The sequence below is a fragment of the Salvelinus sp. IW2-2015 genome, unplaced genomic scaffold, assembly GCF_002910315.2.
Source record: "Salvelinus sp. IW2-2015 unplaced genomic scaffold, ASM291031v2 Un_scaffold1283, whole genome shotgun sequence".
Taxonomy (NCBI): Eukaryota; Metazoa; Chordata; class Actinopteri; order Salmoniformes; family Salmonidae; genus Salvelinus; species Salvelinus sp. IW2-2015.
Window position 1 is genome coordinate 18,098 of NW_019942817.1, and position 26,570 is coordinate 44,667.

The following is a 26,570-nucleotide window of genomic DNA, read 5'->3' on the forward strand; positions in this document are numbered from 1 at the left end:
ACAAAACACTTCACTGTGCTCTTCAGTTCAAACCTAGGCCTAAATCTTGTCTGGAGGGAAACCGGCCTATAGTATACTCTCTATCGTTTTGGGTGTCTTAACTTGTAATATCTGTTATTTGAGACTATAATACACGCTCATTATATAGGTATTATTAAGGCTGTTTCCAGTGCACCATATAAGCCTCTTGGAAGGATACCAACTCAATCCACTTCATTCCTCGCAGTACGGGGTGAAAAAATGGTTGAAAACTAAAAAAGCCATTGCAAAAACAGAATAAGATCCCGCACTCACCAAGCAGTTACCTCAAAATCAAACGGACACCATGTCTGAATGTTGAGTTGTAAACCAGAATTGTCTTACAGGAAGTTTGAAACACATTTACATAAATGTTAATAGTTTGCACCAGAATGTGTTTTACAGAATTGGAAAACTTACATAAAAATGTGTAAATCTTTCACAGAGTCGTAATTGCGATTGAACCAGAAGTTACTACATTAAAAATTTAATCATTCAGCACAGAATTGTGGCCATGTGACTGTTGGGCAAACATTGCTTATTATCACACGTTATTAAGTACAGTGGGCAAAAAATTTTAGTCAGCCACCAATTGTGCAGTTCTCCCACTTAAAAATGAGAGAGGCCTAATTTTCATCAAGGTACACTTCAACATATGACAACAAAATGAGGGGAAAAATTCCAGAAATCACATTGCGTAGATCTTTTTTTATGAACGTTTATTTGCAAATTCGTAGTGAAAATAAATGTTTCGGTCACATACAAACAACGGACAACATTCTGGACTCCACAGACCTGTAACTTCTTCTTTAAAGGCATCCTCTCGCCTCGCACTCGTCACCTGTATTAATGGCACCTGTTGAAACTGTTACAAGTATAAAAGACACCGTCCACAACCTCAAACACTCACACTCCAAAACTCCACAGCCATAGACCAAGAAAGCTGTCAAGGACACGCAGAGAACACAAGTTTAGACCTCGCAACCATGCTGTGGAAGGACTGATCTCAATAGGAAGCATAAGCTTGGTTTGTAGAAAATCAACTGGATGCAATATTAGATAATAGAAAATACAAGACCACTGATATATCTCCCGATCTGGGCTCCACGCAAATCTCATCCCCTGAGGTCAAATATGATCACAGAATGGTGAGCAAAAAATCCCAGTATCCAACGGGAGGACCAAGTGAATGACCTGTAGAGAATATGGACCAAATACAAAGCTACCATCGAGAGACACGACGCCGCCAGGACTGCGAAACCTGCTGCATGCCCTATAACGTGTCCCTCTGCTTAAGTCCAGTACATTCCAGGCCCGTCTGAAGTTGCTAGAAGAGCATTTGGATTTGATCCAGAAGATGGGAGAATGCATATGGTAGATGAGAAACCAAAACGTGTTAAACTAAATCTCGTGTTTGTAGGATCAAAGCAAACGTTCGTCTTTGGAGACAATGCGATTTGCATCAAAGAACACGCATACCTACTGTGAAGATGCGTGGGAAACATCATGCTTGGCTGTTTTTTTCTGCAACGTACCAGCACGACTATCCGGATAAGAGGAAAAATAATGTAGCACATGTATCGTGAGATTTGAGTGAAAAGCGCTCCTTCCATCACAAAGCCATTGAAGATGAAACGTGGCTGGGTCTTCTTTCAGCATGACATGATCCCAACACACCGCCCAGTGCAACGAAGAGTGGCTTCGTTAAGAAGCATTTCAAGTCCTGAGTGCTAGCCCAGTCTCCAGATCTCAAACCCATAGGAAATCTTGGAGGATTTGAAAGTTCGTGTTGCCCACAACAGCCCCAATGCTCATGCTCTAAGAGATTTGCATGGGGAAATGGGCCAAAATACCACAACAGTGATGTCGATAAACCTTGTGAAGACTTAACAAAGAAAAACGTTTACCTCTTCATTGCCATACAAAAAGGGTATATAACAAAGTATTGAGATAAACTTTTGTTATTGACCAAATACTTATTTTCCACCATAATTTGCAAATAAATTCATTAAAAATCCTACAATGTGATTTTCAGGATTTTTTTTCTCATTTTGTCTGTCATAGTTGAAGTGTACCTATGATGAAAATTACAGGCCTCTCTCATCTTTTTAAGTGGGAGAACTTGCACAATTGGTGGCTGACTAAATACTTTTTTGCCCCACTGTATATAGTTCTCTCTATTACATAAAAGCCAATAGAAAATGTTTGACTGCCATGACTGTGTGTAATTTGGACCTTTTATGAATGTCACTTTTTCTATGTGATGTGTGCCCATTTCTGTTACATTCCCTTACGTTTATTAATTCCTTTTGTTTCAGTGCTTGCCTTTGTTTTGTGTTTTACAGTTCCTTTTGGATATTTGATTTTGAAGTGCATGCTCCAACCCGTTTCTCCATCAGATCCTTGCTCCGCCATGGCTGTCATGTGCATGATGACAGAGTGACGTGAGTGTGGTCACCAAGCTTTCTGTTCTCCTCAGAGCAGAGGGGTCACACTAAGGACACCCACCTTCAACCTTTCTGTTATACTTATATCAATAGTTAACCGAGTGATGCTATTTATATTGCTAGGACCCCATTGTTATTGCTTGCAGCTATTTTATATAGCAACAGCTATAAGTGTATCTATCCACATAGCAATAAAATTAGAGCCACATTCGGATGTGAGATATTTGTACATTATTGCTCACACTCTAACTTACACTTAGATACTCTGTTTCTTTTAGGTTTTAGCTATGTGTCAGAGTAGGGTCCTAATTCTGACGCATGCGCAGTTGAAAGTGACAAACTTGAAAGCAACAGAATGTGTAAGTTAGAGCAATGTGGAAGTTTCTCCTGTTTCTAACAGTTTCTAACAGCCACATGTCTGCATACATACAGTATGTCAACTGACATACAGGCAGCCTCTCTCTGTAATAACCAGATGAGAGCACAGGTGGTGTTATTGTTGACAATAACGGGGCATCCTTCCCTGTCAAATCTAAACCAAGGATGCGTCCCAAATAGTAATATTCGGGACGCAGCTCCAGTGTCTACCTCCGAGGGCTCAGTAGTGTTCGAGAAATGACCGTGGGACTCGACCCCGAGCGTTCATTTTGCTCCCCTCGGAGCTAAGGTCATGGCACCAGCACACCACGAGGGTAATGTGAGAACGAACAGCATGTTCCGCGCCACTGATACTGCCACCCCAAGCCAAACACAAGAGATTGAGTTACTAAGCTAAGCTAGAGAGGCGCAAATCAATTTTCAAATTGTCAGTGCAGGAAGTGAATCGACATTTAGGAAAAAGTTCGAAGGAGTTATTGAAATATTTCAATTCAAGTTCGTTGGATATTAATTATTTATATTGACTGGATTAAAATGGAATTTAGCTCAGCTACATTATAATACCGTTATGGTTTTACCCAAGTTGCTTACTGAGCCGAACACACAGACATACATTCATGAGCTTTTAGTAGGATTAGTGTACAGATTCCTGGTGTGACCCCTCACATATGTTTCTGTCTACTTTATTATTTCGTTTTTATTTGATTTATACTATTTAGATTCACTGTGTTGACAGTAAGCATCCATAGCTCCTCTACGGCACTAAATGCTGGCAACAAAAGCATTGATATGACCTATATTTGACTTCGGCATCTTATGGCGCATGTCAGATCGAACAGTCAAGGTCAAATATAGCATGTTCAATGTTCGATGACGTGCTTTCGGGTCTTAAGATGGCTTGTAATTGCATGTATCCTCTACGTAGCTGTTGTGACGTGTTTATTTGGCGCTAACGGATGTGGGATGAATGCTAGTGTAGTGTCAATGTAAATCATTACCAGTCATTTATTTTATTCCATTTGTTGTCCTTATTATTTACTTCACATTTTAGTTAAAAAAAAATTAAGTGTTAGATAGGAATAGTTTTATTTTTAAAACCACCCGATTTTGGAGAGTGAACAGTAGGGATAAACCTAGAAGGAAGATATGTTCGAATTTTTCTTTTTCCAAGACATTGATGTATGTGCATCTTGATATTAGTCCGTCACTAATACCGTTTTTATTTCCTTTCAGCCGAGAACTGTTGCAGGTTTCCGAGGAACTGTACGATATGCCTCAGTCAACGCACATAAAAACAAAGTAAGCAATGTTGTCATGTTGTCGAAATGTATATGCTGGAAAATGTATTCTGCCAATTTTGCTCTTATGAAATAAACTTAGAACTTGTTAATTATGTTGTTGTAATGTCGATTGGTGGCGGGCAACCATATAATAAGGAATTACAATACAATAAGGAATTAAAATACATAAAGCAATTTAATAGGATCTCTATGGGGGCAACCTTAGGTTTGGCACTATTAAGGGTGTACTGTACTAATTGAAACGATATAGCGTGGATGAAGAATATCATTCATAATCTTTACTTTTGTTTTTTTTCTCTCCCCAGGAAATGGGCCGCCATGATGACCTATGGTCTTTATTTTACATGTTGGTGGAATTTGCAGTTGGACAGCTACCGTGGCGGAAAATCAAGGACAAGGTAGAGTCCCCTTCACTCGTCCGCGACAGACCCACTGTATTTCTAGCGAATCGTTAAGCGTCAAATGATCAAATAATACGCAAGCTGAACAAAACACAAGCTTTTCTGGATCTTCTTTTCTTCCAACTCTTGACAATGTTAGTAACAATTAAACATTTCGTTTAGTAGGTATTTCATTTGTAATATGAGTTGCGCCTCGAAATCAGACAGAAATAAATGCATGTGGCATATCATTTTGGTACGCCTCTCGATTCTTTGTAATGAAATTGTGCAAACTCCAAATATCACAGTGCGTGTTGGCTCCGTTGAAGTTGCATATAGGATGATCTAATTTGCCCCTACACCCTTGATCATTTTCACTCCATCAGCTTTCGGACACTTGTGCATATGGCGCAATGGGCAAATGGAGGGGGAAGGGGAAAGGACTGGTGTGTTCAGCTAATGAATAACAATTAAATAAAGTCAAACAAATATATAATGTTTTATTCTGTTTTTTTTGCGTAGGAGCAAGTCGGGCAGATAAAAGAGCGATATGACCATAGGATGTTGCTGAAACACATGCCTTCAGAGTTTCATATCTTCCTCGACCATGTATTGGGCCTGGACTACTACACCAAGCCGGATTATCAGGTACCTTCGCAGTATAGAGAACAAGGAAAGTACTTTGAAGTGTTTTGAAATGCTCCCACAAACGTCTCTTTTTTTTTTTTGACTGGCCACCATCTCACTATTCCGGGGATTTTTTTTTGTATGCTCACACAAACTGATATATTGACTTCATCAATGCTTCCTAGTTCTCCCTATGCTATTTCCAATTACGAAATTGCATCTAAAATGACACCCTATTTCTTACATACTGCACTACTTTGACCAATAGAAAGGAAGTAGGGTGCCGTTTGGACACAACCAGAGTCTAATTTGGAGTTGTTTTCTGTTTGGCCGGCTGCTGTTCTGGTCAAGGGAAAAGGGTGTATTTAAAGATTAGGGTGTCATTTGGGATGTGGCCAAAGTCAAATTTCCTTTATTTCCCAGCTGCTGATGTCGGTGTTTGAGAACAGCATGAAGGAGCGCATCATCACGGAAAATGAGCCGTTTGATTGGGAGAAAGGAGGGACAGACTCCACGCAGTCGACAAGCGCCTCCACCCAACCACAGCACAACACACGGCCCACCGTCGCTATGGTGGGGTAAGGACCCTGATATATTTACCGTTAGGATTTGAAAGGAAAGTCCACAATTTTACATGATCATACACCGCAGGGCAACTTTCTGCTTGCAATTCATTTAACATTCGAACCACTGGGCCTCGAGGGACCCCCTTCAAGCTGATGAGTCATTCTGACTGCAACATTAACAGTGTAATTCATACATTTCATATATGATATCGCAAAAATTATAATTTGATTGTGTTTATGAAGGTAACATTTGAGTAATAAAAAACCCCATTTCAAATAACACAATAGCATTTTAATTTGTTTATGTTGCTCTATGTAAAAATACACGTTTTCAATCAGTTTTATTTGTGGAGTCCCTTTGTGTTGGAACACGGTAACAGCTTCTTTTAATAATGATAAAATAAAATAAAAATATTCCAACCACCAAGACGCATGGTCAGCACCAACTGTGCTTGATAAATGGTGAAAATCTGCACAAAAGTAATAACGTCATTATAATGAATATAAGTATCGATATGACAGCAGTAAAAAAAAGAGTCAGTTATTTATACGTCGGATACCATGGCGAATTTGTTTCCAGGCATCGCATTCTCATTTCTTTACCACCAAAATGAAGGTGACGCATGATCTCTCTGAAGCGATCCCGTGGCATGATCTCTCTGAAGCGATCCCGTGGCATGATCTCTCTGAAGCGATCCCGTGGCATGATCTCTCCTGAAGCCGATCCCGTGGCATGATCTCTCTGAAGCGATCCCATGACATGATTTCTCCAAAGAAAGGTATCCCTTACATGTCTGACCCGAAGCTCTCCATATAGCCTACACACTCTTTTCATCGAATGCTCCACAGGATTGAAATGAACGCTTCCAGCTGGTGACTGCTGTTGCTGATGTTGTTTTTTGCTTGAGATGTAGGGCTTGTCAGGGGCGTAAGCATGGGTGGGCCTGGGTGGACACAGGCCCACCACAGAGGTGCCAGGCCCTGCCAAACCCATCTAATCAGATTGAGCAAAAAAATTTTTTTTTAATTATTATTATTATTTAAAAAAAATACTCCTCAGCACCCACCCCTGCCCATCCAAATTTCACAGGCCCACCTACCATCGAATTTCTTGCTACACCCCTGGGGCCTGCTCTCTGCGATGACATTTTGTGTTGATAATCAGTCTGTAGCATTGTCACTGGCTTGTTGTATCTAAACGGTGCCGTCTCTTCCTCTCTCTTGTCTCACATTTCGTTTAACGGCGGCGAGGGCACCCGCTGCATTGCGCATCGTTCTGTCTTTTTTGCCGCTAAGACCTTGGAGGCGTAGGTTCACGCTGAGGCTCAGAATCTGAAGAATAATCAGATGTCATGAGTTGTTTTCATTCAGATCTAGTAGCAGTGCTAACACAGCATGTGCATCCATTCGTCGTTGTCTTCTTGCCTATTGTAAATTACACACGCCTCTCACTGTGTACTCCAAATAGGCCAGAGTAGACTGATAAGACTGCTTGGATTTGGTGGACTGGTATAGGGTACATATTTAGGGTATACATTTTCAGATTATAATTAGATTATATCAGTACAATATAATGGCCTGCCTTGTTCTTCATTCAAAATTGGGAATTACATACTGATTATCAACTGGGGCACGGCACCTTCCACTGTCGGGAGGAGGGGAAACGGGGAAAACCATTCAAAAAATGAGATGCCCTCCTTAAACTGGTTGTAACTCCAGTTCTGTTTGTGATATTAACATTCTACCTACGGTTATATAGACTTATTTAGGAAAAGTCAAGGACGGTGGGGGGGGCATGGCTTTAAAAATGGCAGAGTAATAAAACAAATTATATTAATGAGCAGTCAATTACTGCTTTAGCGGTTCTAGTGTTAACAGCGACGGTAACCATTTAATCAACATTTCAGTGTTCACATCAATGTAAATGTGCCAGCTGAAATGGCCTCCCTTGAGGCGTGCTCGCATGGGAAGAGCCAATAGAGGCGTTCGTGGCAGATTCACATGTTGTCGTTGTTGACTTTTGTAAGCAGAACGTTTCCCCATTTGTGTACGATGATGTCATATTTCTGCATCTTCCTTTATCTTAGAATCTTTTTCACCCGTCGGCTGTCTTTGATACTTGACATTTACAGTATCAAATCACAATGCAATGGTACAATACATTAGATCCTGAAAGTGCCACAACATGATAGAGTGCAGTCACAATGCTCTAATTTTACTCTGTCTTTTATGGGAGCAATTGTTTGACTCACTCACCCAAATATATTATTTTTGAAGTTTCTCTCTCTCTCTGATGACTGTCTTGTTTGAGGCTTTTTACTGTTCAGGCTGCCTAGACACGCACACACTACACACAGCCGCATGACTTCCCTGCGAACACGACACCCTCATCTCCGGAGACATCGTTAGTGTTTTGGTCGTCATCACACATGAGGCTCTATCCTAAATGGCACCCTATTCCCTAAGTAGTGCACTTTGACGTCATATTGCACTGTGTAGGGAATAGGGTGCCATTTTCGGAGGCATCTTGAGCCTCCCAGTGCAAATGAGAGAGGTAACGGGTTTTGTCTCCATCGGTATTGCTGTCACACCTCGAGGCTACTGCCACACTCCTCATCCAAACCCTTTGAAAAGCATGATATTGAATTCTAAACTAGGCTGTAAAATACCAGTTTACAATCAATGTTTCACTGAATAAATAGATGTTTATTGAACTTTGAGGGTGGCCTGTACAAAGTGCATTAATTAAGTGCATGCATAATTCAGGAAATAAAATAATAAGAAACATTTTGGAATAGAGTAAGGCTGGAACAAAAACCTGCATTCCCAGTGGACATATATTCACATATAGGTGTTATACATGTGTTTATAATATACATTGTGTACATCATTGGGCCGCCGCTGATCTTAATCAACTGATTTAACCTGAACCCATCCCGCCACTCCCACCCATCTTCTCCCACAGAGCCATAAACACCCCGGTGCCCGGAGACCTCCAGAGAGAGAACACGGAGAACGTGCTCCAGGACGAGCACCTCAGCGACCAGGAGAACGCCCCTCCGGCCCTGCCTCCCAGCGGGAGCCGCCAGGGGGGGCCACCGCCCGCCAAGGGCGAGGGATGGGAGGACAGCGACTTCAACCGCAACAAACTCAGGATCAGCCTGGGCAAGGTGAGCAAGGGGGAGGGGTGAGGGGAAGGAGAACACAACATTTTACTGTATGGCATCTATGTAGATGTTGTTCTAACGTAGCTAATGCTGTTTGTTGATACAGTATTTTTAGCATTTTTTTATTAATGAAAAATATGGGATCGATTGATGGTTGGCTGAGTAGAGGATGATAGACGGACATACAGATGCACAGACTGAGATGGACATCCACACAGAAAATGTGTACACTAGACAGACGAAGGCCTACCCTTTAAACTCCTAGCAGTGGTAATAGACACATTTTAGAATGAATTACTGTTTTGCATACATCATCGTGACCTCCTTTCTCTCCTTTCCCCTCCCGTCTCTTCCCCTCCTCTCCCCTCTGTGTCTGCAGGGGGCCCAGGAGGGGGATGAACCCAGCAGAGGGGCCTGTCCCATGTCGCCGTGCAGGGCAGGAGGGGCCCCCGAGTCCCTCAGTGGCCAGGTGTGCTCCCTCCGGTACCGCCGCATCAACAGCCCAGAGTCAGACCGCATGTCGGCCGCTGATGGGAGGGCCGTCGACGGCTACGGCCAAAGGTGACCACTACAAACCAGCTCTAGCATTAGTTACAGACCTGTACTAGCTTTTAGTAGAATAGTATTTAAGTATAGTAGTTAACCAGGAAGTGCATTATACTAAAATACATTTAGTATTGTAAATAGCTACATTAAAGTCTCTTAGGCGTTCCAGGAAAGTCCTTTGGGTTAGGGTCTGTGTAACTGCTATAAGCCTATCTATTTTAGCCCTCCACTTTAATACTTAATTCAATACTTAATGTGTGTGTTCTTTTGTTTGTGTGTGTGCATTTGTTTGTGCGCGCTTGTGTGTCTATGTGCACTTGTACGTCCTCGTGCTTGTACCTGTGTGTACGTGTACATATCTGTGTGCCACAGTATCAGGTCCCGCATGGACATCCTGGGCTCACCCTCGCGCCACCTGTACTCGTCCCAACCGGCCATGATGCTGTCTGTGGACGACGGCCTGCAGCGCGGGCGGCACGGCGAGGGCTCGGTGGCGTCCGTGGACCAGGAAGCCCACAGTAATGCCTTTATCAGATCGGTGCCGCTAGCAGAGGAGGAAGACTTTGATAGCAAGGAGTGGGTGATCATCGACAAGGAGACGGAGCTGAGGGACTTCCAGCCCACCACGTCGGGCACCACTGATGAGGAGCCTGAGGAGCTGAGGCCCCTGGAGGAGGGAGAGGAGAGGAGGAGGCTGCGGGGAGGAGGTGGGCCTGAAGGTTTTATGTACATTCAATGATGTGAAATTTCAGTCAGTTCAATTTTGTTCTATTCAGTTCTGTTCTATTCTGTACAAGTTGTGTTGACGATCATCCTCATCTCTCCTCTGACAATAAAATATTATTTGACGTTTGACTTAATCCGGCAAACACTTTTCACACTACTGGGCCGAACCAAACCATTTCTACTGAGCTGACCTGGTTATGCATCCACCACATTTGCTGGAACCGTGCTGAAAAGGACAATGTGAAAATGAACTATTCAACCCATCACAGTTTGGTTCCGGTTTGGCGTGACGGTGTGAAAAGGGTACTAGATTCCTAACCAATCCTTTGTTTTAGGGGCGGAGATGGTGGTGCGGCCCAAGACGACCCACACAACCAACAGCAGCCGGGGCATGCTCACGCTCACCGAGGAGGAAGCCTCCAGACGAAGTGGGGGAAGCCCCGCCATGTCGCCCTGTCATTCACTCCCGTCAGGCCGTCCTGTCGGACCCCAAAGACCGGTAAGAGATCGGGCCAACCTATCGGTGGAGGGAGGCTTCTCTCCTTGCATGTTCATGGTAGTCGGCTCAGAGCTGGGTCGCCTGCTGCACAGTGCGATTCATCTTTAGATGATATGGATGAGACCCACCTAAGCGGTGGGTGTTGTTGATCTATCCAGATTATGTAAAGATGAGCTGTTCGGTGCCCCCTCTGGTCGGGATGTCCATTAACATGCAGTGCTAAACCTGGGGGTAGGGTTTTAAGCCAAGGGTTGCAAAATTCCGATAATTTAACTCAAATGACCTGTTTTTCCAGAAATCGCAGTTGGAAGATTCACGGATTTCCAGTTTATTTCCTTATAATTCCAGTAATCTTTCTAGAAAACCTGGGAATTTTGCAACCCTAAAATTTTGCAAGCCAGTGGGAACTGAATACCTTGGCGAGGGGCGACCATTATTCCCGCAGCCATTTTAGTGTCATTCACACTGTCATTGGTGTGACATATCCTGCCAGTGTAAAGAGAGAAAACGAGCCTTTTTCTGTGTCAGTAGGCACAAATTGTTCCTTTCCATCAGTTTGGTTTTGCCCATGACTTTTGGTTTTAACCATTGTTTTGTAATGCTAAGGTATGAATGGGAGACGTGGCTTTGCAAACTGCATATTCCAGCATCAGATCAGATGTAGCCTTACATATTATAATTATTGAACAGTTTATGTTTTTTGGGTGAGATGGTGGCATGAGTAGTTTTTTTTTTTGATAGGTTCTTTCCCCCCCAATGTATTTCTACAATATTTTCTCAATCGTTTTCGCAATGAGTCCATTTTCTCATTGTACGGTTCCGGCAAATGCCAGACGGGCTGGTCCATACCCCGGGAAGATTCCTGGTCCCAGTACGTCCCTGTATTCGGGTTGCACTGCACTTGATGCCCTCGTTATGACACACCGATGAAACAAGATATACGCATACATGATGACACTTTGTCATTCTGATGAGAATAATGTAACAAACATCCAGATAGCCGCAGCGAAAGGTTTTTGTAACAGAAATAATATCTTTGGACATGTTTAGGTGGTGCCACCAAGTTTCGAAACGTTTTCTTCATACTAAACATGTTCTTGACGTCAGTGTTATAAACTCCTGACATGAAAACCTTTGGTTGAAAATGTTAAATTAAAACATTTAAACCGTGGGTCTTCCCATCAGGCTAGGGAAACATATCCCACCGCTGCCACCAAATGTGATTAAGCTGACCGTTACCTCATACATAAAAAGATGTATAAAGAAAATATGGGGAATGTTCAAGTCTTTTAGGTGAATTATAGAGGAAATTCAGCAATTTCTTGGAGAACAATTGAAGTTGACAAAATGTTTCTTTCTATTGTTAAAACCAATGTGCCCATAGCTTCCATTAGGGTTTCAGTTCTTCAGGGGTCTTTTAGGTGAGAATGTAATGCAATCATACTATTTTGCCCAACAATGATATATGTATTATATTTTATTTTTGTCGCATGTTACACTTTCAACTCTGAAATACCGCTTTGTACACAGATATGTGTCAAGAAACAGGCATTTAAGTATGAACCAAAGACACATCCAATGAGCATTTCAAAGAGATTCATAAATGCTTTGTTTTCCAACGCTCAATCACTGGTTGGCATATGGCATATGGCACAGGTGTCAAACGTACGGCTCGGATCCTGCCTGCGAGGAGGTCCAATCCAGCCCACGGTGGTTTGAGTTTAAAAAAACAATATAAATATTTTAATTTTTTTGGTGGGGGGGGGAACAAACTCAATATACTTTAAAATGACTAAACCAGATCGAAACTGTGTAGAAATTATAATGGACCTACATACATAAATGTTCTTGACTGTGTCCAGCTCACTAATAATCACAGGATTTGAAAGCTAGACAATCAGGGAGCATCAAAAAGTCCCAAAATGATGGATAGAGGACGTGTTTTGAGTTTGACATCCCTGGTTGAATGAAGGTCATGATGAGTTGATTATTGGAAACAGGTGTTAGTGCTGGGTTGGGGAAAAATTAAAAACCTGCACATCCAGTAGCTCCCTAGAGTTGTAGAACCCTGATATGCATAAACTGTGCATGCTGAAAAGTGTCATACATTGCTTACTATGTGCTACTGTGTATGTCTAATGGGAGGCCCGTACACATGGTGTAAGTACAGTAACACTGTTTGTTTATTTTTATTCCCCTGCGCCCAACACTAGAGGGTGCCACAAAACATCCCTGTGCTCAAAACAACCTAACTCAGAGCAGAGTATGAATACTATATAAAGAAAAGTATGTGGACACCCCCTCAAATTAGTGGATTCGGCTATATCAACCTGACCAGTGTATAAAATCGAACACACAGCCATGCAATCTCCATAGAAGACATTGGCAGTAGAACGGCCTTACTGAAGAGCTCAGTGGCTTTCAACGTGGCACCGTCATGGGATGCCACCTTTGCAAGTCAGTTTGGCAAATTTTTGACCTGCTAGAGCTTCCCCGGTCAACTGTAAGTGCTGTTATTGTGAAGTGGAAACGTCTAGGAGCAACAACGGCTCAGCTGCGAAGTGGCAGGCCACACAAGCTCACAGAACAGGGCCACCGAGTGCTGAAGCGCGTAAAAATCATCTGTCCTCGGTTGCAACACTCACTACCGAGTTCCAAACTGCCTCTGGAAGCAACGTCAGCACAAGAACTGTTCGTCGGGAGCTTCATGAAATGGGTGGCTGAGCAGCCGCACACAAGCCTAAGATCATCATGCGCAATGCCAAGCGTCGGGCTGGAGTGGTGTGAAGCGCTCGCCGCCATTGGACTCTGGAGCAGTGGAAATGCGTTCTCTGGAGTGACAAATCACACTTCATCAAATTGTGTTTGTCACATACACATGGTTAGCAGATGTTAATGCGAGTGTAGCGAAATGCTTGTGCTTCTAGTTCCAACAGTGCAGTAATATCTAACAAGTAATCTAACAATTCCCCAACAACTCCCTAATACACACAAATCTAAAGGGGTGAATGAGAATATGTACATGTCAGTATATGGATGAGCGATGGTCGAGCGGCATAGGCAAGGTGCAATAGATGGTATAAAATACAGTATATACATGTGATATGAGTAATGTAAGATATGTAATCATTATTAAAGTGGCATTATTTAGTGCATTGTATAAAGTGACTAGTGATCCATTTATTAAAGTGGCCAGTGCTTGGATCTCAATGTATGCAGCAACCTCTGAGTTAGTGATTGCTGTTTGGCAGTCTGATGGCCTTGAGAGAGAAGCTGTTTTTCAGTCTCTCGGTCCCAGCTTTGAAGCACCTGTACTGACCTCGCCTTCTGGATGGAAGCGGTGTGAACAGGCTCGGGTGGTTGATGTCCTTGATGATCTTTTTTGGCCTTCCTATGACCATCTGGCAGTCCGACCAATGGATCTGGGTTTGGTGGATGCCAGGAGCATGCTACCTGCCGTAATGCATAGTGCCAAAAGTGAAGGTTGGTGGAGGAGGAAAAATGGTCTGGGGCTGTTTTTCCTGGTTCGGGCTAGTTCCCTTAATTTCAGTGAAGGGAAATCTTAACGCTAAAGCATATAATGACTTTCTAGACAATTCTGTGCTTCCAACTTTGTGGCAACAGTTGGGGGAAGGCCCTTTCCTGTTTTAGCATGACAATGCCCCCATGCACAAAGCAAGGTCCATACGGAAATGGTTTCTTGAGATTGGTGTGGAAGAATTTGACTGGCCTGCACAGAGCCCTGACCTCAACCCCATCAAACACCTTTGGGATGAATTGGAACGAGCCAGGCCTAATCGCCCAACATCAGTGCCCAAACGCACTAATGCTCTAGTGGCTGAATGGAAGCCAGTCCCTGCAGCAATATTCCAACATCTAGTGGAAAGCCTTCCCAGAAAGAGTGGAGGCAGGTTACAGCAGCAAACGGGGGGACCAAATCCATATTTATGATGATTTTGGAATGAGATGTTCGACGAACAGGTGTATTTATCTATGAGGTTAGGGTGAGCAATAACTTCCAGATCCTTTGAAAGGTTTGAATGGAAAATGGGATACAGCTCTATATGAATGACACAATGGCCCTCACTGATAAAGGACAACAGACAAAAAAAGAACAAAACTAACAAGAATGTCAGCCAGTAGTCACTGAGATGTGGTTTTAAATCCAGTTAGTTCAGATTGATTAATTGAGACAATAGTGTAGTTGGGTCGTTCCACAAAATGATTCCATGTTGTGTTCCTTTGATATTTCAAATAGATATTGTGCACCAATATTGGATTTTAAAAGCCTATAATATTAAAAAGTACCCATCCCCTAGGGCCGGTATTCCCACCAAAATCCGTCTGTTTAACCCCCCCCCCCAACCCAACCAAGGCTTAGACTTTAAATATAGACAACATGGAAAATACATTCATTTGATTTTTATATGAATGAAAAAGGGCCAAAATGTGTACATGTTCCTATGTGCACTCTGTGACATCTCAGAAGAGATTAACATGCTTAACTGCAACATTTCTCCACGTTTTCATAAAGCCCTAGTTATTTTGTTGCTTTGACAGTCATTTCTGAAGATTCATATTTATTTTGTGATTAATTTTAAGTAGAAAAAAACTGTTAAGGTCCACCCTGTTACAGGAACTGAACTCTCTTTTTTAATATGATTTAAACTATTTTTTAAATATATTTTTCTTAAAAGGTCCAATGCAGCCATTTTCATCTCAATATAAAATCATTTCTGGGTAACAATTGGGTACCTTACTGTGATTGTTTTCAATTAAAATGGCCAAAAAGAAACCAAAACAGCTCCTTAGCTAAATTAAATTTCTCAAGCAAGAATTTAGTTAGGACTGTCTGGAAGTGGTTTGACAGAGGGACCTAATTTGAAAGAGCCTAATTTAACTTGAAAACTAGCTGTTATTGGCAGAGTAGGGCAAACTCTCTTTATTGGGCTATTAACTTGTACCACCTGGTGATGTCACCAGTTGGTTCAAAAATCCCACCCAGCCAAACAAGCTGAAATTTCAGGCAGTCTTTTCAAACAGCTTTGACACTAAAAGTGCATTATCATAATTTTCACAGTATTATTCCAACCTCATAGTGTGGAAATATTTATAAAACACAGGAAAATCTAGTTTGACTGCACTGGCCCCTTTAAGAACATTTAATATATATAGTCAAATCATAGTGTAAGGCAGGTGAGCTGGTTCTACACTTTTTGGCCATTTTCTACCCTTTTTGAACATGTTTTGTAGTGGAGAACTGAGTGCAACGAGCATAACACATCAACCATGTTACCCATAGGTGGACAGGCTAGAAATGTTTTAACAATAAAAAAATGTTTGAAGCTTGCATTCAATTGCCTCTCCCTGTTGCACACAACAAGCTTTCGTTCCCCCTGTTCCAGGGGGTTTTATGGCTGATTTAATCCTGTTACTTTATTTGGCACTTAATAGGCACTTAGTATAGTCCTCTTTTTTATTAAGTTGAACATGTGCTCATCATGACAGAATGTTACAATGAGGTGAAATAAAACTTTCACCAAATTACACTACCCAAAAGGGACTCATTTCATGTAACGACCCAGTTATCACTCATTGGCTCGATTGAGTGGAATTTAAATGGAGTTTAAATGCACTGTGGAATAATTAATTTTCAAAAAATTTATTTTCATTTTGGAGCAAATCCTTGTACTTTGAAAACCAAAATCAAATTTGTTTTTATTATTTTTATTGAACAAAATACACACACTCAAATTATTTTTGTATACAAATCCAAAACTTCACACAACATGCTTTTGTAAGGTTTCCTTTTGTTGAAATCTGGTTGAAGCGAAGTCAGATAATCAGATTACAACCAGGTAAAGGCATCTTTGTCATGACGACATCAACAACCCTGGGAAAAATGTATAGACTAGATAGGTTATGTTGTTGAACCAACATCAGATTACAACCAGGTGCAAAAAGACATGTAATCCTTCCTTTATCAACCTGACCATAATGTCTCAAACGTTAGTTTGATGTCTTTTCAACCGATTATACCCACTGCAATCTCTTCAATTTGAATAAAAATACATAAACTAGCTCAGATCATATTAAACCTGATTTAAAGCTAATTTCCTGCAATTCTACACATTTTGCCATGGGGCAGACAGAAACATTTGCAGTTTTATAGCAAATTTCATGCTATTCTATACATTTTGCCATGAGGCTGAGAGAACATTTCCAGGGGGCCCCCAACCAACGTGTTCAATAGTTTTTGGGGGGAGGACACCCTGGAGGTTGGGGCCCCAGGGCATGTGCCCTCCATACTCGTTCGGTAATCCAGCCCTGGGAAAGGCACCATAATTTGGTTGTTATCTGGTCAGATGATTTCAACTATTTAAAGACGTTAATCAGAACCCAACCTGACATCAACCAGTTTTTCCCACTGGCTTTTTCCCACTGGCAACCAGTTTTTCCCACTGGCAACCAGTTTTTCCCACAATTTAATATTGTTGACCTTGTTGCCCTGCCTAAAAACCTTTGAACAAGAAATCTTACAGATAGTTTTTTGAATACACATTACCCAGAATCCATGTACCACTAGGGTCCGTTAGCACTGCATCAATTAGAAACCAGTCCTGAATGTCTCTTGTATTATGCAAGTCTGCGTACCATTTGATCAAGTTTATATTTTATGTCTATTTAACCTTTTTGTACGTTTTTGTAAGTGTCTTTTTCTGACTGTTACAGTATGTCCATGAAATAATATGTTAAAGAACGTTTTGCTCAGGAGTATGGTAAGAATAAAAACCTGAATGCACAAGGACCCTTCAAAACCACAAGGCCCTGTGCCAGTTGTATTTCCTTGTCATGGATTACTGTAAAAGAAAACAATTTTTTATTTATTTACTTACCTCACCAATCACGTTTTACCAGCCTTATTTGTGATTTCACTGCAAGTGCCTAGTACGGCAGGCCTCGCTATCGCATACATGATCAAGGACCCTCGTTTTATTTGCCCTGCGACCTCTTCCTTGACATAACTGATGCATTTGCTCAACCTATCACTTAAAAGTACAGTATGTCAAGTTGCGCTCACCCGAGGAGAAAAAGCGAGGGTGCCATGGGAACAACAAGCGAAGAAATAAAGTGGTGTTTTGGGGTAAGCACAGTTTAGGATAGTCCTTACCTCTGTTGTTTTTTTCCTCAATTACTTTCTGTTCCGAACTCCTCCTGTTTTTGTTGCGCCATATTTATCCCCTTTTCTTCGTCGTGTGTTTGTGTTTCGTGTGCTTGATGAGACCATCTATATTTTGTGTTATTCATTTATTATTTTCCAATGGTGATTTAAAAAAAAAACTTTTTGCAAAATTGAGTGTAATGAAATTTGATCGTGTCCAGGCATTTTCCCAGGTTCAATGTGTTTACATACTAGAAGAACATGTGCAGTACTTGTGTGTGTTTTTAATGGCATTGTTGGGGAATGTGTGCTCTGTGCCTCGATTATGAGATAGACGGAAACCTACTCTCATTTGCTTCCAATCTGGCAACCTACTTAAGTGTTTTTTGTAGAATACTGTCTTCTATCATTTTAACATACTGTAACGCCTCTGCTGTAATGGCAACCATAGAGTCTTCCTCTCCCTGTTTCTCTCTGGACTACATCCGAGAGCCCTTACAGCATGCACACAGGGAAGGAGAGATGTATGACAAGATATGTTCCAATACTCCATATGGATCCCTTTTCTTGGCTCCTTCTTTTACCCTCTCATCAGCTGACCTGAAAGGTACTGGATAGTTGAGCTCCCAAGCCTATAACTCTCAACTATCTAATCCTTTTAGAATACTGGTGAGGAAGGGTAAGAAGACAAGGAAATGAAGCCGTTTCAGGAGTGTTGGGACATGACCCAATACTAGTCTATAGTCTGTTAGCATTACCTTGTTGTCCCTCCCCCTTCCATCCTAATGCCCCTCCTTCTGTTTTCTGATTGGTCTCTTCTGCAGCTGGAGGATGACAGGCACCACCCGAGGCCCAATCAGCTGCGGAGGCTGGCCTCCTACGTCTTCTCATCATCCACGCTGGAGACGGAGCAGTACCCGCACCCCGGAGGGTCCTTCATCCAGCGGAGCCGCTCAGCCGAGAGCAGCCCCGCACACATGAACTCTTCCACACACCGGCGCCACGCTCCCCTGCAGAGCCCGGGCAGCCCACGGAGCAGGCACTCGGTCCTGAACGTGTCGCGCACACAAATCCAGCAATTGCTTGCCAAGCTCATGAATAAGAACACGAGCTGAGGGAGGGGCACTCTGCATGCCAAAATGCATTAGCGTATACTCGTTTTCACCCATTATGTACATACACAGGGACATACTCGCAGTTTGAAACCCAAAGAGCCCTATTTTGTCGGGTTGGTTAGAACACAAACACATGCACGCTTGCACACACATTATCTTTCAGACACACACAAACCCTGCTGAACTAAAACACAGTTCAAACAACTCACTTTAATGTAACTAACTTTTTTTTTTAAGTGAATAGGAAGAGAAGAAAAGTGCTGACGGCAAAATACTTTTCGCGTAATAAACTCGTAAAAGTCTGCTCCTTGCAAAGTCAGAGTTGCGCGTGCAATTTGAGTAAAAAGTGGTGAAAGTATAAACTTGAGGTTTCCCCTTTCCCTCTTCATCATTTAATGGTACTGTGTGGGGGAGGAGTCACAAAACCGAGACTGTTAAGAGACTGTTCAACTTCATTGCATTCTTTTTCCATTCATGCTGAAGGCTTGAGGGATTGTCGTCGAATGCAGGTCATGTCGGCGATGCGTAGCTAAAGGAATTCAGTAACGCTTTCGGTAACACTTTGCTTAAAGGGGCAATCTGTAGATCAAATCCAATGTATTTATAAAGCCCTTCTTACATCAGCTGATATCTCAAAGTGCTGTACAGAAACCCAGCCTAAAACCCCAAACAGCAAGCAATGCAGGTGTAAAAGCACGGTGGCTAGGAAAAACTCCCTAGAAAGACCAGAACCTAGGAAGAAACCTAGAGAGGAACCAGGCTATGAGGGGTGGCCAGTCCTCTTCTGATCAAACAGTAACAAGGCGGACACCCCACCACTGTTTTGGTAAACAGCTGAGGGATGGGGATGAAGAACTATTCTTGAATTCCTAGACAGAGCTATAGATGCAAGGAATGAAGATCCATGATATCAAACTTGTAGTTTTAGCCATGTTTGGATGCTGTTTAACAATTACATTGTTTACAAACAATGGAGTAAACCAGGCTTATATTTTGGCTTCTGACGGGGTACGACAGTTGAACTGAGCAATTATAAGTTATATTCTTTAAGAATCAAGGGGTATATATTAAAATGGATGTACCAATCACAGTTTGCCCGTGCAGGTATAATGCATTATGATGAGGTTATAATGCAACGTAAGTCATTATAAAGGCTCATACATGCTTATAACTAGTAATAAAGCTTTATACCTGCAAGCTACAAGTTAAGAGTTACCACACTTTCCTTAAATAATATTTCCTCGTAAGACCTATGTGCACTGTCATGATAATGACATATAGATGTCATAAGCAGTTACTGCCTCTAATGATAGCTGACTTTAAGCAGTCATAACAGAAACTGTGTACATACTAGGCCAGCTACTTTATCAACGGTGTCATAACAATGTAGAGTCATACGTTGTCCTCGTTTATCCCAAGGCGTCAGTTATGTCATGCTCCTGACACTGTTACGAGGGTCTTGTGACAAAGCATTAGAGTTAAATTATTCCCCAGAGAAGGCATGTGATGCTAGGTTGCTACTATAAGTGCTCTGCAGTCTACACACTGAGTCTTGCCAACACTTATGATCATTGTCACGTCCATAACCATAACAATGACCATAGTTGGCAAGACAGCACAAACAGATCTGGGACCAGGCTAGTTCTTGTGGAGTTTAAACAGAAATATTTCAGCTTCTGTATGTTTATCGCACAGGGCGCTTTTCTATATATCTTGCTTTTGGTGTACTTTTATAGAGGTGTTTTTGTCTGTCGGTTGCTTGCACATCCATGCTTTCTATGCGGTGAAATTCTGAAGCAATGGATTGGGCAGGCTTCTGAAGGGTGAGGATATTAGGTGTGGGGTTTTGCAATAGGAAAATTTCCTTTCTCTAATATTCAGTGTCGTAAAAAACAACACGCGTTATCGTGGTTGAGTTCAATGTACTGTATAGATGTACAATCTTAATTTGATCACCTCTTTTGTTGCCGAGAATTTAAACGTGTTATGTATTTGAGTTTTTAAAAAGGCTTTGGATGCTCTAACAAAAAAATGTATCAACCCCTACAAAAATGTCCACATAATAATGTGCATGTCCTGTTGCTGCAGGATTATTTTCCTGCTATGGCAAACTGGCTAAAATTAAGATCCTACATCTGTGCTGTATTTCCGTTATGGCTACTGTGACCAGAATGGCATCTTGAACTATAGAAATTAAATTATAGACCGTATCAGTTGTCCCATACAGATAACTTTAGTGTAATTCTATATGGTTCTCTTTGGCTTGAGGTATTGTAAAATGTAATAACACTTACTGTACCAGTGTCCAAATCATGTTGTTATAACATGGCATGACAGTTTATGACAAGTTACTGTTGTACAGTAACATGATTCGAATGGTATGATGCAAGACACGGTGAAACCTCCTTTCATATAACTGTTCTTAATTCAGTTACGTGACATAGCATTTATTAACATGTGCTACAGTACATGACAAACTGCTCATTCCAAAATCATGTGCATTAATATGGAGTTGGTCCCCCTTTGCTGCTATAACAGCCTCCACTCTTCTGGGAAGGCTTTCCACAAGATGTTGGAACATTGCTGCGGGGACTTGCTTCCATTCAGCCGCAAGAGCATTAGTGAGGTCGGGCACTGATGTTGGGCGATTAGTCCTGGCTCGCAGTCGGCTTTCCAATTCATCCCAAAGGTGATGGGTTTGAGGTCAGGGCTCTGTGCAGACCAGTCAAGTTCTTCCACACCGATCTCGACAAACCATTTCTGTAGGGACCTTTTTGTGCACAGGGGCATTGTCATGTTGAAACAGGAAATAGCCTTCCCCTAACTGTTGAAAGCACAGAATCGTCTAGAATGTCATTGTATGCTGTAGCATTAAGATTTCCCTTCACTGGAACTAAGGGGTCTAGCCCGAACCATGAAAAACAGACCCAGGCCATTATTCCTCCTCCACCAAACATTACAGTTGGCACTATGCATACAGGCAGGTAGCATTCTCCTGGCATCCACCAAACCTAGATTTGTCCGTTGGACTGCCAGATGGTGAAGTGTGATTCATCACTCCACGCGTTTCCACTGCTCCAGAGTCCAATGGCGGCGAGCTTTACACCACTCCAGCCGACGCTTGGCATTGTGCACTGTGATCTTAGGCTTGTGTGCGGCTGCTCGGACATGGAAACCCATTTCATAAAGCCCCCGATGAACAGTTCTTGTGCTGACGTTGCTTCCAGCTTCAGATCACCCTAGTAGTTATTTCACAGTTGTCTGAAGTTCGTTTGGTCATAATGTGAAATCACGTCACCGTCTGGAATCGGTAGCAAAGCTGCTATGTGTGAATGTTGACTGAGGAAAAAAAGTTCTACCCAGAGAGACTGTGATTTTCCTGCTTGAGATAGAAGTTGCCTCTAACCACAGATCTAGGATAAGATCACCCAACCCTGAATCCTATCCTTAACCATAAGGAGGGTAGACCCTGGACCAGTGGTTAGGGTGGACTTCTGCTAAACAAGAGGAGCTGTGATGTCAGGCAGGTATTATGCAAACAGCTGTGTTTTATGAATTGAAATCTGGTCCCAAAATATTTCAGGCACTTACAGTTTAAGCTCCGTAGAATGGCATCTCTGCCATTGTATTGGCTCAGCTCTTCAACTTTATCATTTAGATCATATAGATAGATAGATAATGCCAGGGTTTGGATTGCACTGGGGGGCTTTGTGTTATCTATCTTCCTGCAGAATAGCATAAACCATTCATTCGAATGGCATAACCATTCATTAAATTAGCCAAAGTTAGCCAAAAATGCCATTTGGAATTCTGTGGGTTTTGGTGTGCATTTTTGCAGTGAAGTGAGCTACATACTGTATATCAGGATCGACTGTTGTATGTGACAGTATATTTGTGTAGATAAGTCATCAACATAGCACTTCTTTCTCCATTGTCCGTTGAGTACTGTACCTCACTGTTGCACTTTATAAAGGACTTAACAGGAGAACATGGTCACTATTGGGCCCAGGTAGAAAATATTGATGCAAAAGATGAGAAACGCAATAAATAAGATATGCTAAGGGTGCTATGGGGAAAAAAATGTTACACCATTTTGGAGAAACAAGGTTAAGAGGAAAGGAGACTCGGGAGAGTATTGGTTATTTCCACACTCATTTTATGCCATTTTCTCTCCAACGGAAAAACCAATTAGGTAACAGACCCTTAAGTGGGTAGCAGTTCTAATGTAAAGGGCATGCATTGTAGATGTAGCCAAGTGAAAAAAAATTACAGTATAGAAATTCATTGTATAGAATTACACCTCAGAGCCGTGACATCACAGGCTTCACACTGCACTGTATGCTGATTTTGTTACACACCAAGTTTTTTTGGACGTCTTTTCAACATTTAATGAATGTTTAATGCTGATATTCTACTGATGTCTTCTTGTAATAACCATGTATCTCTTGGCTTTGTGTTCCCTGTTTTGCTGAAACCATTGTGAAGAGGAACGATACTACTGTATTTCTGAAATGGCATAACCACATACAGCCTTCTTATTTGGTCTTCTCAATGAGTAGGATCTTATGTTTCTTTTATGATTGCTATCGTGAATGCGCTAAAGGGCTACGCTTACAAAATATGCACCACTTTTACTTTTGCCAAGCTTTGCATTTAAGACGTTTGCATTTACTTAACGGCACTAAGAAGCAAGCAAGCATCCCTCTCTGAATGTCGCCTCTGTCTTTGATTTAGAAAAGATTACTGTTCCATCAGTTAATTTCCCGCTGCTTGGTTGACGATTTTCTGCAAATCATGCAAGTCGTTTTGTGCGTAGCACCACGCAACGAGCACTACTCCGTGAATGTACTGAGAGTGGATTAGCTGCTAACTCCAAACTTAATTTCGCACATATGCAAATTGTTCCTTGACATTATTGGCACTGCTATTAAAAAACATATTGTTTTTGAACTTTTTTGTCCGTTCTCGGTAAAACAAATCTCGCCATAATACGCTCAATCAAAACAGGATGTCAAACATTGTCACTGAACTCTAAAAATAACGCAGGCAATTTTGAAATTGACTTGCAGAGAAATTGTATTGTACAAGACTGTTTTCATATTTCTAACACTATTTGCATGACATATAATAAGATCAAACTCTGGCTATAAATGTATAGTAGGGTTGTTCTATGAAATGAGTGCCTTTTAAGTGCCCTTTAATATTTTTTCCTTGTCCCAACCGGCTCTATTGACTCCTTGTGGTGGGCCGGGCGCCTGCAAGCTGACTTCGGTCGCCAGCTGGACTGTTTCCTCCAACACGTGTCAAGAAGCAGTACGGCTTGGCAGGGTCATGTTTCGGAGGACTCATGGCTCTCGACCTTCGCCTCGCCCAAGTCCGTAGGGGAGTTGCAGCGATGGGACAAAACTGTAACTACCAATTCGATATCACGAAATTGGGGGTAAAAGTAAAAAATAAAATATAACAATTATAATAATTGTGCACTAATATTGAATTCTAAAAGCCTGTTATATTCAATGAAGTACCCTTTAATATAGACCACATGGACAATTCAATAAGTCTGTTTTATAATATAAATAAAGACGTGCTAAAGTGCCAGCATTTTGAAAGGTCCCTCAAATTTTTCCGAGTTTAGGAAGATTTTAACCAACTTAACCCCCAAAATTCCCAAGTCTACACCATCATTGTAAAGCTATAGTTATGTTGATGCTTTGACAAAGTCATTTCTGAAAGATTATTATATATTTAATGTGATCAGTGATTTATGTGCCTCTGTCCCTCATTTTAAGGTCAACCCTGTTAACTGAACTCACGTTTTGATATGGTGGAACTATTCATTAGGTGAAATCAGGTTTTGTTTGACCAAGTTATACTGCTCAAAGGGCACCCAATTGGTGGAACAACCCAGTCATTTTTTTCTGTGAGTTATATACAGTACATTACCACTGGTAAAGGGATAGTCCCAGTCGGTATGAGATAGAACGTCCCGGCCCTGCTCACCTGTGGGGAAAACAACCTGCAGTTACCCCATTGGCTCACAGCAAAAACGTGACCTTTTTCAAACACACTTTTCTTGTCTGCTTGTTTTAGTCAATTACAAAACTACATTTAAGAAGAGTACAATATGTCTAAAGATTACTTTTCAAAATTGCCTTCTTAAAAACAGAATATTGTAGGGCTTCCCTCATGCCCCTTTTCATGACGTTGCTAGCTAGCTACCGACCGCGACATTAAGCTAGCCAACACAGACTATACAGCTACAAGTAGTGAATGGAGTTACAAGCAGATTATATTTAACAAGTTAACTGTCTTACCTGTGAGGAAACGTTTTCCATACACATAGTGCTACACACTATGTGTAGCATACTTGGACACCTGCTCCCCACATTTCCCATGCCAAATAGCCTGAAGCCACAGGGCTCTTCTCGCATTCTCTATTTCCCTACGTGGGAGCAATGCAAACCATAAATTGGGATTTTTTTTACCTGGTTACATGTACATTGAACAACACAGCAGCTTTTCGGCATGTTTTGTTATTTCTGTATAATTAAAAATCAACGACGAAGGAAAGAATGTTTGTTTTCACCAATTTGTGGGCGTGCAATTCCTTATTTATTATTATTATTATTATTATGTGAATATTGACTCGGAGTATACTCACGGATCAAAAATGTATTTCAAGTTGCAGCGAAGAGGGACTGTGATTCCCACCTTCTTATTTGAATTTATCAGATTGCAAGCTAAACATATTCGGTTCACGTCACTGATACATGAGCACATCTTCCATATGTTCTGCATATCCTGTCCTATATTCTGAAAAGTGACTTGTTCCACAAGGCTGGGTGTCCAACCTAGATGGCAGTATAGGTTGAGAAATCTGCTGTGAAATCCACAGGACATGGGCAAAGTGTCTGTTGTGAAATATTGTAAACTGTTTACTGCGGCAGAAATCCCTTTTAGCCATGGACTAAGAGTGATTGAAAATGCCATAGATGTGATACCTGTGTAACATGTAACATAATATCATATATGTAACATGCTGATCAGACCGGACGCGTGCGTGAGCATCGCAAAATACATTTAGAAATCCATGTAATTCAATTATTGCACCCATACTGCTTGCGCGCGCCATCGAGTGTCTGCGACGCCAAGGGCTAAAATGGAAGTCTTTCCTATTTCTGACGCAGATCGCGCTGAAAATCATCTCCTCATTGGTTTTTAGAGGCAGGTACCCACGTGCCATCTCCTCATTGGTTAAACCCACGTGGGTGACTGAAAGACGAACTTTGTTGCCGGTTGTCGTGGTAATACAATGAAAGTTTAGATGCGATCACCATATAAGTTCAAAGATGAAAAAGCTTGGAAGGAGGAGAAATGACTAGAAACGATTCGGTTGGCTGTTTTATGTGTGGATTAATTGTCGGAGTAGAGGTCCTTGTGCATTTCAGGTAAAATAACAGCTCAATGTTTATATCCCAGGACAAATTAGCTAGCAACAGCAAGCTAGCTAAATAGGACAAATTAACGTTAGCTAGCAAGTGCAAGCTAGCTAGCTAAATTGCCATAAATGTTTAATGCTTTTCGACCTGTCCCCAAATTAATGTCATTGGTTCAGAGTTTGTTTTGATATTTTAACCT

The 26,570-nt window shown here is 41.6% G+C and overlaps 1 protein-coding gene across 1 annotated transcript in view; it reads left to right on the top strand.

The window, feature by feature from the left end:
- Positions 1-26,570, top strand: part of LOC112070309 (tau-tubulin kinase 1-like) — a 50,599-nt gene that overhangs the window by 18,091 nt on the left and 5,938 nt on the right. Inside the window, 8 exon segments of the mRNA XM_070438909.1 lie at positions 4,077-4,142; positions 4,450-4,542; positions 5,047-5,172; positions 5,575-5,729; positions 8,683-8,887; positions 9,264-9,445; positions 9,803-10,137; positions 10,492-10,655. Of these exon segments, the coding sequence (XP_070295010.1) occupies positions 4,077-4,142; positions 4,450-4,542; positions 5,047-5,172; positions 5,575-5,729; positions 8,683-8,887; positions 9,264-9,445; positions 9,803-10,137; positions 10,492-10,655 (1,326 nt within the window).